The 14,924-nt window shown below is 43.5% G+C and overlaps 1 protein-coding gene across 2 annotated transcripts in view; it reads right to left on the bottom strand.

Annotated features, from left to right (window-relative positions):
* LOC126354548 (nardilysin-like) overlaps window positions 1–14,924 on the bottom strand; it is a 342,605-nt gene that overhangs the window by 240,715 nt on the left and 86,966 nt on the right. For both annotated transcript variants that reach the window (XM_050004292.1, XM_050004300.1), the window contains exon 5: window positions 1,404–1,572. In XM_050004292.1, the coding sequence (XP_049860249.1) occupies window positions 1,404–1,572 (169 nt within the window). The remainder of the gene's footprint in view (window positions 1–1,403; window positions 1,573–14,924) is intronic.

The raw sequence follows: 14,924 nt of genomic DNA, 5'->3' as shown, positions 1-14,924 counted from the left end.
ACACGATGTTTGTGCGGCCCTATTTCCTGTGAGCATGCTATTGACCTATCTACACGAGTTCAGCGATGTGTTCTAAACCAAATGTCACTACTTTCAATTGTTTCATGAATTGTGTCTGCAACCTGCTGATATTCTGGTACCAGTTACTTCCTTTCCTCTGTAATTAGCTACTGATTGAGAATTGTTTCTCCGTTAATCCAGCTACAATTCCAACCCCATGATATGCTTTGCACTTTGTTTTTGCCTATTGGTTCCCTGCTAGTTGACTACTATCACTACACTTGTTCCAGCGATTACCTCCTAAACTTCCCACCCATAGTGCCAGATGTTGTTTGTATTAACTTATTTTATGTGTCATAAGGATTTTATACATTAGTTAATGCACTTTTTATGCACACTTACATTTTCACTTATGTTTTAAGGCTACTACATTTGTGTAAGTTTTTGTTTCATTATTTTATCACGCTTTTACTCCCAATCTGAGACCAACCTCAAGATATGCATGTTATTTATTGATCCATTTCTGGATGATGACTGCTTTTGCTGTTTGGTTTCCTTATACCGTATTTGAACATGTTCTGTGACCCATATGTAAGCACGTATGAACTCTCTTTGCATAAACACATTTCATTACTATATTGAATTTTTTTAGGACAACAGTAATATGCTGCATACAACTTCTTGTTTTTCACACTTGCTAATAATGTGATAATTCTAAGTATGTGCCATCTCTTTAGCTTCAATTGTTAACTTTTCTTTCTTAAATGTAAATATTCTTATCTAGCTTGTACTTCTTTGTGCAATATTTTTCTGTGCAGTCTTCTGAAGAAGGATGTTAGGTAGAGAAATAAAATGCATTTTGTGCACCTGGTTGCTCATTTTTTTCAACAAATAAATTTAAGTGCTGCTGAAGACAGATAAAGGACAATTTTTAAACTAAAAAAAAAAAAAAAATGCTGATTCACTCTGAAATCAGGTGTTCAGATGACATTTCCAAAAATAAAAAAATAAAAAATATTCAATCTCATTACAAATCTATCTTCACTACTCACTGTGTCCTTCTACCATCTCTGTACTGAAGCTGTCTCAGTGCTTATCAATGTACTATCTTTCATGTCATACAATCTCAGGTATTACCCCCTTCCTCTTCCTCTCATCTCATCTTATCCTCACTAGCTAGGGTCAAAGTAATCTGCCCCTACTTTCTAGCCATTTTTTCTTTCCTCCACAAAGAAGGAACTAACAGTTCCAAAAGATAAAAAAGATTCTCCTTTTTTAGGTGTCTTCGAACAGAACTTCACCTGATGAGTTAAGTTCTAACCTGTAATTCTGTCTTACTGCAATTTTATAGTTTTTTTTAAATGTATAATAAAATGTCACAGACAAAATTACTTCATACCTACCTGAATCTATTGCTTCTCTTTCACGTGTCATGGCCTCTCTTTGTAGGAGAGGTGAAATGAAGAACTGAACAAATCTGTCAATAACGGCAGAAAGATGTCTTTCATGGCAGTCAAAATAAAATGTTGTAGTTTCAGTTTCAGTTGTTGCGTTGGTAGATCCTCCACGTATCTGTATGGAGAAAAAATGACACAATGCTATTACGAAATAAGTTCTGTATTACGCCATGAAGAAACATTAGATTATGGCAAAGTATCAATTCATTCATACAACTAGATGAAACTGACTAGTAATTGAGGTGAGGGTTCACTGTGTTTGAACTCATCTGATACAGTTCATGTTTGGGACCAACCAAACAGGATTAACAGGGGACATCGAAACTATACAAAGAAGGGTGGCATAAATGGTCATATGTTTATTGATTCACAAGAAAGTCTCGTAGCAATGTCAAAAAAACAGAAATTGTTAGATTCCTAAAGATAGATGCAAATTATGCCATGAAAGTCGACTTACAAAATTTCAAGAAAGAGCGTGAAGTAAAGAGTTGGGGGATGCGGTTTTTTGTTTGAGTGGGGGAGGTTGAGCCAAGGAAGCTCCTTTCACCTTCCCTTATCGATAGCTTCTAGCTAGTGTCTCACCACCTGGCGCAGATTACTCGTTTGCACTAACTGCCCCAACTGGGCTTCAAAAGCCACCACTGAAGTGGCATCTGGCACTATCACTGAGATCCAAGTTAACAGAATAAATTGTGGCACAGTACACAAGCCATTAGCAGCAGTGCATTTCATGAGATTTAAGAACAACTAAATTGTTGATGAGTACTCATTAAATAAATCAACAACAATTATGTAAAAAAAGATTTTATAAAGTCTATGAGTTAGAAAATTGGCAGCCATGATATACAGGACTACAATTGTTTCATTCTCTGCAGTGTTGGGGAACAGCAGCATCAGCCACACCTCCATCAATAGTAACCCAGTGTAGTGATCCAGCCACACCTCCACCAATAGTAACCCAGTGGCGCAATCTGTAATGCAGTGAGCTAATCAGGCATTGTTAGTTGGACTGTGTTAACCCCAATTTGAATTTTTATCTTTATTTTTATTTTTATCATTTTTGGTGGTGATTTATGATGTGGAGTAAATAAAATTTTTATGTGTGAAAAGCATTTTTTTTTTTTTATGAAGAGTGATACACACTGTTGCAGTTGACACAGTAGGAAACTAGTTATAAGTCAAGTGCTGATTTAATTACTAAGCTAAAAGCAAATAAGGTTGAATTGTAAAAATGAACAGCAAGATATGATTACAGTATGCTGTTTCATCTTTAGCAGAGGAGTTACTGCCAGAAGTGATTAACGGATGACTTAATGCAAAACAAAATTAATGAGTAATTTAGAGGTGTAAATAAGGATCTAAAACAGATTGAAGATTTCTCGGAATAGGAATTTACTAAAGTACATAGACAATTCTCAGACACGACAGTCCACAAAAACTTTTTAGAGCAGGAGAAAGATTCAGAGGTAGTTCCCACATCCGGTGCTATTCTTGTCACTCTGGATGAGCTAATTGGGGGGGGGGGGGGGGGGGGACTGCGTAGTCGCAAATTTTTGTACATGGTATGAGTGTAATGAACAACATACTAAAAATCCCAACCGATGCAGTGTGAGCACGGGGACGGAAGGGCATTTAAAGGTCACTTCTTTATGTTTTTCTTAAATAACTCAAAAACTGCGGCTTCTATCAAAAATGTTTCTAAGAACAAAATTAAACTAAAATTAAATTTCCTATAAAAGTAGTTCAATTCAGTTTTTCTCTAGGACTAATGGTTTCCACATTGCAGGGGATGGAAAAATCACAGCACCTTGCTCCAGTCAATTGTTGACAATGTATTGTAAACCTGTGTAATTGTGTTGTAGTCACTTGGTGGTGATTTACTGGATAAGCAGAAAATTACTGCACTTCTCTTACCATTAATTGTGTTACTGGTAGACTGTGCAAATATCTCCCAGTAAAGAATCGCTGGCACTTGTAGAATAGGCTGCATTTATTTAAGTAGAGCCAATTACCACACATCCACAGAATACCTTCCAAGGTGGGCATGAATATGCCTGATGGAATGGGACTGATCATGTTCAAGTCTATGCATGGAAAAATCACAGATAAAAATAGTTTTATGGGTATAAAACTAGTGATTACTGTTAAATGAAGGGGTTAAAACAAATGTTGAATATTTGTACTATGTCTAAGTGCAGTAGCCATATTAAGATACAAATTGTGTGCTGGGGGTGCGAGGGGAGGCAGGCCACGAAGTTGTGGCCATGCTGCTCCCTCCTTCATGAGTCTCCAAACTAAAGAGCAAGCAGGCAATTTCCGCTCTATCTACCCCACTACACCACAAGAAGTAGCTTTTGGGTGTTTCACAAAGTTATACTGACCTTCCACATTGCTCATTATACATCACTGGCAATGCATGAGCAAACATTTCTGGGAGGTGTTTACTTTTCACAAAGTGCATTAACAGATACTAGCTTCTAATGCACTAATGCAGGAAACACATACGGACGTAATCTATGCACATTGTTCTACACTGCTAGAGTGGAAATTGATTCATAGTCATCTTGTATGGCAGCTCTATTGCATGATCATGAATAGGGGAGAGAGTGTCCCTGAAATGATACAGGATTTGGGGTGGACATCATTAAAACAAAGGTCTTTTTCATTGCAATGGAATCTTCTTAAGAAATTTCAATCACCAACTTTCACCTCTGAATGTGAAAATATTTTGCTGACACCGACCTACAAAGGGAGAAACCATCACTATAATAAAATAAGGGAAATCAGAGTTCGCACCAAAAGGTGTTCATTTTTTCCATGCGCTGTACACGATAGAGAATTATTGTGAAATTGGCTCGATGAACCCTCTGCCAGGCACTTAATTGTGATTTGCTGAGTATTCATATAGATGTAGTTATATATGTAGATGTAGTGCTCTTCCAGGAATGGCAACTCCCCGCCACAAGTGCTCCTAGCTTTTTATTTTGCAGACAGCCTATACCTCCCCAGCATTTTCTGCCCAGTTCTCTTATATGAGTGGATGAATTAACTTCACTTAATTCATGTTTATGTAGTGGAGTTTTTTCAGTTTATTAAATGAGTTCTTTTTTGCAGATGTTAAGTGAGGTAATACACAAAAAAGTTCAACAGCTGGAGATGTCAGCTGTCTACCACACCAAAAACCTTAACCCAGAAGTAACATGCTGTCAACACGTAATTACAATTTCAGTTTCATTGTCTCCTGGCTGGAATACTTTTCCCAGAATGAAGGGTATCACATGCATCAACCCAGCCTCAGCTCTCCCAGCATCTGAAGAGGCCCAGAGGCTTAAATTGCCTTCCTTTGCAAAACAAATACTCACATAGATGTTATGGAACTTCAAATATTCCAAAATAATGCAAGCTACCATTACCTATCTGGACCTGAAAATGAGCAGTCCCATTCCATCAAATTTATCCACACTCACCTTCGGTGATATACTGTGGATTTGTGGTAAGTGGCTCCACTCAGTGCAGCCAATTCTACAAGTGGCCCCAATTCCTCAATGGAAGAGATTCATGCAATTTACGGTAACACAATCGATGGTGAGAGAAGTGTAGCAAGCTTTTGGCCATTCATAATTCACCACCAAGTGATTACAAGCGATTACACAGGTTTACAATACGCTGTCAATGACAAGACAGCAGCAAGGTGCAGTGATTTTTCCATCCCCTGCAACATGGAAACATTACAGCAGGTTACTGTTCTAGACTTGAAAATGAGCAGTCCCGTTCCATCAAACTTACCCACACCAACCTTGGATGGTCTTAGAGAACAAAATGAATAAGACCTATTTTGTAGAAAATTTAAGATAGTTTAATTTTGTATTGGGAAACTTTTTTGTTAGAAACTATGGTTTTTGAGTTATTCAAGAAACTCCAAGAAATTACTTTTAAATGCCCCCCCCCCCCCCCCCCCCCCCCCCCAATGATGACTCCTATGGTCATCTCCTATGAGTGAGATTTTTAGCATGTTTTTTACCACCATACAAGAGCAGTTATGGAACCAGCTGCACTAAGAGATGAATTCAGGATCACATACATCGTTACGATGGAAGAGGGAATGGCTCAATGCAGGTTAAAAGTCACTGAGGACAGTGTTTAGTACATCAGATGGTGACAACATCCAGGAATTAAATAACACATTGGCACATGCTGGTGCAGGGGGTAGCAGATACCAACAGAGCAACTGTGGAGTTGTACACTACACACTTGGAAAGTCTGCAGTAAGGTCTATTGTATAACATCAGGGCAGTACAATAATTTACTAATTTACTACAGAACTAACAGAATATATGAAGGCAACTACAGGAGCAACTGATTGGGATTTGGATACGGTACAAGCTTGACTGAACTTCCTAGATGTGAGAGTGGCCATAGCAAGGCTGCTACAATCCCTGGTATATAACTAATGTTCTTTCTAACTGGCCTGCAAGGGTGCAGCAAGAATTAATGCCAGAGCTGCTGCATACAGTAAAACCAATGGCAGATAATTTGTCATTATTTTAGCATATGGCAACAGTTGAGATTGGTACTATTGGAACCAGACTCTATGTATTGGTTCAGTTTCCTGTGATAATAGTGAATGTGCATTAACAATGTTTCACAACCCACCCCTACGCAGTGAATTGAGAAACCAATAAGAAATTTTTACAGGTGGAAATACATGTGGCATTGTCAGTCTTCAATGAGAGGGATAACTACGTATTGATGTCACCAGATGCGCTCTGTTGAAGCCAAAGGGAAGATGATTACGATATGTCCAACCAGGGCAGTCCAGGCTAGCAAACGAATATGTGACATGCAGTTATTCATGGGTATAGCAGATGTGGTAGGATGCCACAGGGATGTCCTGACTTCATTCTCATACTTTCAAAGGATTTGTATGCACTGGTTTTATATCATATTTGTGCCAGAGTTAGTGAACTTTTGTAAAGATGGTCGATCCAAAGGAATGACAAGGATGGAATTACAGAATAGTGGAATATTAGTCAATGGTATAGCAGGTACGACATTCCATCTCCCAGCTACCATTACTGGAACAACCATAACGAACCTGACACAACCCTTGTTTTACTGGCCAGAAAAACCATTAGATATGCTGGAAATCCAGTTTACCCATTTAAATGACACCCAAACACCACACCTCCTTCATTCATTCGATGAGCTTATAACATTATCACAGAAGGTTCGTATTATCATTGAGCAAATGTTCCAGCATATATGGCAGCACCATGATAGGCACTGCAGAAACATTATGATCGTGACTACCTCAGTTTCTGATACTGCTGTGTTTCCAATATTGCTGAGTTTCTGATCTTGCTTCCTGTAAGCTTGTATCCAGCTCATGCATGCTTGCATCCACCTCATGCAGAAAATTAACCATCAACTACCAGTGGACTGGGTTACCTGAAGCAAGTAATGGTTAGCTGAGTAATAATAGACAAGAAGCCACCTGCTAAACAAGGAGAAATGCTAAGCATAGAAGGAATTTACTGTTAAGTGACTCCTAAAGAATTTGTAGACAATTAAGAGTTTGGTGATGAAAATTTACTAGTCTGTAAGGGATAGTTCAGAGGAGAGATGTTTCTGTAGGAGAGCAAAGGAAGTCCATTGGATTATGTGGGAATTAGTTGTTAGGTTAGAAGTACAGCCAATGGACATTGTCGTTTAAGCTGAACTAGTGCAGGGAAAACTAAATGTGCTTCACGTAACTGCCAAGTTATAAGTTTATATCGAGAGTTTGCAGAAGTGTCATGAGCCACGATCCCTTAGGCTGGATCTCTTGAAGAACAGAGGTGTCTTATGCTGTAGTTACTTGGCACAGTTGGGTAAAAGTGAGATACTGCCAATGGCAAACACAAGAGGCCTTGAAGAGAACAGTTCAGCCTGGCCACGTGAAGTTATATGAGGGGCTGCCTGCTGATATGGTTAAGTACTGCCACTGAGGGAGTGATTACATGCTACAACCAAACAGAGAGACCAAAGGCATATTAGCATTGACACAGCAGAAAGGCCAACTTGACTGCTTCATGCACATCCTGTCAATCTGTTGTGGCTTATGTGATAAGAACTGATACTTTGGCAAAAGAGGGAAGAGGCTGGCTGGTTTAAAAGAGGGGGAAAGGGACCAAACTACGAGGTCATCGGTCCCTGTTTCTAATAAAACAATGACACAAGTGTGAGAATAAAACAGACGAGACATATAACATGAAACACAAAGAAAGGAGGACCACAAGAACAAAGGAAAGGCAAGGAACATTAAAAGGAACAAAAGAGGACAAGAAAACAACAGAGAGATGCGAGAAACAGTTAGAAGAGAGTAAAACAATGAAGGACAAAGGGCATGCACGAAAACTCAAATCGAATGACAAAACCCAGCCTCATGCATGAAATGTAAAACAAAATCAGCTGATGAGGCATTGTCCGCTAAAATCAATGATAACGAGTCTGGCAAACGAAGATGAAGTTGGGGGGGGGGGGGGGGCAGTCAAAGAAGGGCAGAGCAGAAGAATATGGGCCACTGTCAACCAGGCACCGCACCGATGCTAAGGTGGGTCTTCATGGCGCACGAGGTAGCCGTGGGTTGCCCAGGCATGGCCAATGCGGAGCTGGCAGAGTACCACGGAGTCCCTGCGAGAGGCCCTCATCGAGGACTTCCTCACATTCATAGACCCCTTAATGGCTCACAGTTTGTTGTCACAGTTTGTTGTGCATACTGAGATTTTGCCATTCCGTCTCCCGAAGCTGAAAAACCTTGCGGTGCAAGGGTATGCTCACCCCCAGATGTGGTTTCCGTGTAGCCTTTTTGGGCAGCCTGTCAGCAAGTTCATTTGCTGGGATTCCTACGTGACCAGGGGTCCAGATGAACACCACTGAACGACTGGACCGTTCCCGGGCATAGATGGACTACTGGATGGGCGTTACCAAAGGGTGACGAGGATAGCACTGGTCATTAGTTTTCAGGCTGCTCAAGGAGTCAGTACATAAAAGAAAAGACTCTCCAGGGCATGAACGGAGATACTGAAGTGCACGAGAAATGGTCACCAGCTCTGCAGTGAATACATTGCCGCCATCAGGTAAGGAATGCTGATCAATATGGCCGCCGTGAACATAGGCCTAGCCAAAGCGAGCGTCAGTCATCAAGCCGTCGGTGTAAACCACTTCACAGCCCCGCAACACGTAAAGAAGCGAGAGAAAATGACAGCAGAGAGCCGCAGGGTTAACGGAATCCTTAGGGCCACATGAAAGGCCCGGACGAAGCTGTGGCCGAGGCGTACACCATGGGGGTGTACATATTCAGACCTCGAGGAGAGGTGGTATAGGCAAGGACTCCAGTTCAGACACAAGCGATCGCACGCAAACCGCAATCATTAGCCCCGACCTGGGCCACTGATGCAGGAGATGGACTGCTGCGGGTGGGAAAAGGAGACGGTAATTCGGATGCATAGGAGAACTACAAATGTGTGCTATATAACAGGGTCAAGTAAATGCAACACTGCTGCCGAACCATACACCACAATCCCAGAGTCAATTCATGATTCAACAAGGGCTCTGTAGAGATGCAGCAGCGTACAGCGATCTGCAACCCAATTGGTGTTGCTCAGGCAACAGAGGGCATTGAGGTGCTGCCAGCACTTTTGCTTAAGCTAACAAAGATGAGGAAGCCTAGTCAATCGAGCGTTCAAAACCATTCCTAAGAATTGATATGTCTCAACTACAGTGAGTGGCCGGTCATGAACGTAAAGTTCTGGGTCCGGATGAACGTACGACGACGACAGAAGTGCATGACACAATGACTTTACAGATGAAAACTGGAAGCTGTGGGCTAGAGCCCATGACTGTGCCTTGTGGATTGCTCCCTGCAGGCAACACTCAGTAACACCAGTGCTGGAACAGCAGCATGAAATGCAGAAGTCATCTGCATACAGAGAGGGTGAGACGGAGGGCCCGACAGCTACTGCTAGATCATTAATTGCCACTAAAAATAGACACGCTCAATACAGAGCCCTGTGGGACTCGACTCTCCTGGATATAGATGGAACTATGGCAGGCACCAACGTGAGACACAAAAAGTATGGAGTAACAGGAATTTTCGGATAACAATCGGAAGTGGGCCCCGGAGACCTCACTCACACAATGTGGCAAGGATATGATGTCACCAGGTCGTGTCATTGCTTTTCGTAAATCAAAAAACACGGCAACCAGGTGTTAGCATCTGGAAAAGGCTGTTCGGATGGCAGACTCGAGGGAAACTAGATTATCAATGGAAGAGCAACCCTGGCAGAAGCCCCCCTAACATGGAACCAATAGGCTATGCGACTCCAGGACCCAACCAAACCACCAACACAACATGCATTCCAGCAGCTTACAAAGAACGTTGGTGAGGCTGATGGGCCAATAGCTATCCACATCAAGCGGGTTTTTACCAGATTGACGGTGCTCTCCCACCATTGCAATGAAAAGACGCCATCACTCCAGATCCAGTTGAAGATGATGAGGAGATGTCGCTTGTAGTCAGATGAGAGATGTTTAATCATCTGGCTGTGTAGCGGATCAGGCCCAGGAGCTGTGTCCGGGCAATGAGCAAGGGCACATAGGAGCTCCCACTCTGTAAATGGGGCGTTATAGGATTCACTGTGACATGTAGTGAATCAGAAGATGTTCCCTTCCAGCCGTCATTTGAGAGTGCGAAAGGCTGGGGAGAAGAATTCTTCAATGCAGAGGCTCCAGCAAAGTGCTTGGCAATTGTGTTTGCATTGGTAGATAATAGGCCTGCCGCAGAAGCAATTGTTGTAGTCACATGCTCAACCATCACATCTATGTTACCGTGTGGAGGAGATTCAACAGTGACAGCAGAGGTGAAAGTTTTCCAGTTGTCTTGTTTCAAGCCCATCTGGGCAGGCATTCATGGGTCTGATGCTGGGGCAATGACAGGAAGATGGAGAAGTGGTGACTACCACACATGTTGTCGTGTGCTCTCCAGTGGATAGATGGGAGAAGTCCTGGCCTGCAAAGTGATAAATCAATGGCCGAGTAACTACCATGAGCCACACTGCAATGTGTGGCGGCCCCAGTATCTAAGAGGCAGAGGTCGAACTGAGACAGTACAGTTTCGACATCTCTGCCTCGGCCAGTAAGCACAGTGTCACCCCACAAGGGGTTATGGGCGTTAAAATCTCCCAAAAGTAGGAAAGGTTTAGGGAGTTGATCAATCGGTGCAGCTAATACATTCAGGGGTACTGCACCATCTGGACGAGGAAGATATACATGGCAGACAGTTATTTCCTGCATCATCCTTATTCTGACAGCCACAGTTTCAAGAGGGGTTTGAAGAGGCATAGGTTCACTACAGACTGAGTTTAGGACATAAACGCAAACTACAACTGACACTCGATTATAGTCGCTATGGTTCCTGTAATATCCCTTATAGCTGCGAAAGGCAGGGGTCCGCATTGCTGGGAGCCATGTTTCCTAGAGGGCAATGCAGATAGCAGGTGTAAAGCTAACCAGTTGCCATAGCTCAGCCAGTCGGTGGAAAAAACCGCCACAATTCCACTGGAAAATGACGTCATCCTGAGCAGTATATAAGCATTGTGTCTGAGGGTCTGGGGAGATCTAGGTCCTCAGCGGACGCCAAAATCTCCACCCCATCCTCAGACACAGAGCCTGTAGGTAGCGGTCTTAGGGGTTTTCTTTTTGGATTTCTCTCACTGCTCCTTCGGTTTCCCTGGCTGGGAGGACTTCACTGGCTCAGTCACCAGGACTGAGGATGAGCGTGAAGCCTTACGACCAGCTGCGTTTGGGCTCTTCAGCCGCTGGAAAGTGTCGATTTCCCACTAGCAGAAACTTGGGAAGGGAGTGACCCAAGGGATCCCTTCCTAGAAAGAGAAGCCTAGGAAGACTTATGCTTCTCCGGCTTAGAAGTGGGGATGGACATGGTGCAAGAGCAACAGGGAGGGAAATGCCGCCCACCATCAAGGGGGCAGGTGTAGTCTTCCAGCTCTGAGAGGTGACTAGGGATGGCAGAGCTGATGGTGCCAGAACTGTTGTAGCAGCCGAGTAAGACGATGTCATATGCACAGGATGCAGGCATTCAAATTTTCTCTTAGCCTCAGTGAAGGTCAATCGGTCTGAGGTCTTGTTTTCCATTATTTTCCTTTCTTTCTGGAAAGTCCTGCAGCCTGGCAAGCACGGCCAACTGTGCTCTCCACAGTTGACACAGATGGGAGGCAGGGCACATGGAGTATTGGGAAGTGACGGGAATCCGCAATCTCGACATGTGAAGCTGTAAGTACAGCAGGAAGACATATGACCGAACTTCCAGCACTTAAAGCCACGTATCAAGTTACATCACAGTGGTACACCATCACCTTGACCTTCTCGGACAATGTATCACCATCGAAAGCCAAGATGAAGTCACCGGTGGCAACCTGATTATCCCTCAGACCCCAGTGGACACGTCGGACAAAATATACACCTCATCACACTAAATTTGTGCGTAGCCCATCGTCAGACTGCAAAAGAAGGTCCCTGTGAAATATGATACCTCCCCTAACTTGTTCTCTCAATGCTCAACCAAAACTGAGGCTTCATCGTCATGAAAGATTCCCCATCAGCTCTCGAACATACAGGTACCGGGGCGAATAAGATAAGCTGCCATCCTTAGCCTGATGTTCCTCCCATGGAGTTGCCAGGGAGGGGAACGATTTGGGGTCATACTTCTGTGCATTTAATTAATCTCGTGAACACTTAGAGACTGCTGGTGTTTTTTTCACCACCAGCAAGTGATGATGTACTACACTTCATCACATGGTAACCACCCTTATGCAATCCACTCCAACCAGGGGCCACCCCACAGGCGCCACTCACCCGCAGCATAGGCAACCTGGCAGTATGGCCATTGCCGGGAGTCCCAATGCTCTGGTGGTGGTGGTGGTGGTGGTGGTGGTGGTGGTGGGTAGTGTTTAACGTCCTGTCGACAACGAGGTCATTGAGACGGAGCGCAAGCTCAGGTTAGGGAAGGATTGGGAAGGAAATCGGCCGTGCCCTTTCAAAGGAACCATCCCGGCATTTGCCTGAAACGATTTAGGGGAATCACGGAAAACCTAAATCACGATGGCCAGACACGGGATTGAACCATCGTCCTCCCGAATGCGAGTCCAGTGTGTAACCACTGCACCACCTCGCTCGGTCGATGGTCCAGTGGGATGGGCATCTACCCCTTGGCATATGTGGGGAGTTAACGGAGCAGGCATCAGCAGAGCAATCCCTGTGAGGTCAGAGGGCCACAACCAACAGGATACATGGTGGCCCCACCACAACAGACTGACTATGGTGCCGGATATCACGTGTGAAATGCAGAAGTCCATGGTCATCCTCGATGCAGAAAGCGACACTGTATAGTGCATGGTGGAAAACACACCCACAAAGGTGTCCTCGCCCAAGAGACAGAAAATGGGCAGGACTGCAATGTGACAGCGAGCAAGTATGCTAAAGATCACAATGCATGATGGACACAATGCACCACGTAAGGCTCGCTCTTCGAGAAAATTTTGAAGAATGTAGGTCAAACCCTACAGGGGACCATCACATAAAGGCCAAAATGTGTGAAACTCCTTTTAGCCGCCTCTTACAACAGGCAGGAATGCTTCGGGCCTATTCTAACCTCGGACCCACAGGGGTAAAAAGCCAAGCCCATACAAATACAATTCATTTCGAGACAGAGAAGTTGCAGTTGCCGGCCTCCGGTTCCTAAGGGGGGGATCTACGACAGTACAAGTCTACTTGGTTCAACAAATTATGTACCACCTCTGGACTCTGCCACTGCTAGCTGCAGTCGTATCTTTCATGTTGAGTATGATTCTGTTGATTTAACAGCCACCAACTGTTGGGCCCCCTGGGGGCCTACCTCAGCCACTGCCAGCCTCCTACATTGCATGCCTACAGTTTGAGCCCAGGGTGATGCAGCTGCACAGCCACCATTGCCTGTGCAGGCAAATTTCTTGCTTTCCGCCTCTGCTCCCATGCGCAGATACTGCTATTGTGAGGAGCCATTTTGTGCAGGACACTGAGACCATGACATGATTCTGCACCACAGCCTGAGCAGCCAGGCAGCTCTAGCCTGCAATGTGAACTATCACCCACTCCTGGAGTCAACAATCCTACAGAATTGCTGCCACTAGGATTCCATCAGCCGTCTGCCACTGCAAGCTGCCAGGCCACCTGTTGACAGCCACACCTCTTCACCGGCCGTACACAACTTACATCTTGGGAGTGTTGGCTTCTCTGAGCACTGCCACGACTATTGTAGTTTGTTGAGAAATAAATGAATGTTTTAACAATGATGTTTTCACGGCAATACATAAGACAACTACCAGGTATCAATGTGGCTGCTCAGGGTGGTCACCTACTGGCCCCCTGACCCCTGTCAACCCATTTCCACCACCCACTATAAAGGCCTGTCAACCCTGGCCTCAATACTTTCATCTTAAAGTGTGTCACAATCTGCAACTGGTTTCATCTTTATCCTCAATGGCTGTCAGAAAAGCCATTTCAAAATGCTGAATGGGGGTCCAATGCACATGTACTGAGTCCAAAAGGGATCTATCTTATTCCTTGCTGCCATTTCTCTAATGATAATAGTCTTCAAAAAGTGACTATATTTAGCTTTAACTTTTATAATGTAAATGAGATATAAGAATTTTTGTCAGCAGTTGTTACTATAGCTTTTTAAATATTATAACTATTATAATGTATGTGCTGACTCATTCCAAACTGAAGTGACACAACTGCATTAGAGATCCAGGGAATATGAATCAAAAAATAAAAAGAAGTGGTTTCACTCTAACTAGATTTGAAACGCCGATCCCTGACACACAGATCTCATTGGAAAAAAAATTCGTACACACAGCAGAATACATCTGCTACAGTTTTATAAAACTCTGATGCAGCTGCTTTTCCATTAAAAAAATGCACAGCACAAGGAACAACAAGGCTACATGCTTGTGGATCACTGATGCTATCTATCATGAAGCGATAAAGGGGGTCACGGGTGCTTACAGGAACAGGCCCATAGCTACTGTTTTCACTGAGTCTGGAGTGTCACTGCTTTTAATCCAGGGCCACCTTCTGCTGTTTTTTGAGTACTCCACAACCACCGAAATTCTATCTGACTAAACATTCAAAGTCCCACGATTATTTGTGACCCAAGCAAAACAAGTTCTTGTGACAGTGTAGGGTATATTTGGGTCTTTACACAGGGTCACTGTCACTGTTCCAGAGTCCAAGGGTTATTTTAGATTAAAGTACAAGAGAAACTATAATCAAGATTATGTTCACCGATTACTCTTCACTGAAATCTCGAATGACCACCACAGTTATACCTGGTATATAATGATAATTTTAAGCTGGTGGGACATCTACTGT

This window comes from Schistocerca gregaria, chromosome 1 (assembly GCF_023897955.1).
Source record: "Schistocerca gregaria isolate iqSchGreg1 chromosome 1, iqSchGreg1.2, whole genome shotgun sequence".
In the NCBI taxonomy this organism is placed as follows: domain Eukaryota; kingdom Metazoa; phylum Arthropoda; class Insecta; order Orthoptera; family Acrididae; genus Schistocerca; species Schistocerca gregaria.
The sequence above is the reverse complement of the archived record's forward strand: the minus strand, read 5'-3'. Positions and strand labels throughout refer to the sequence as shown.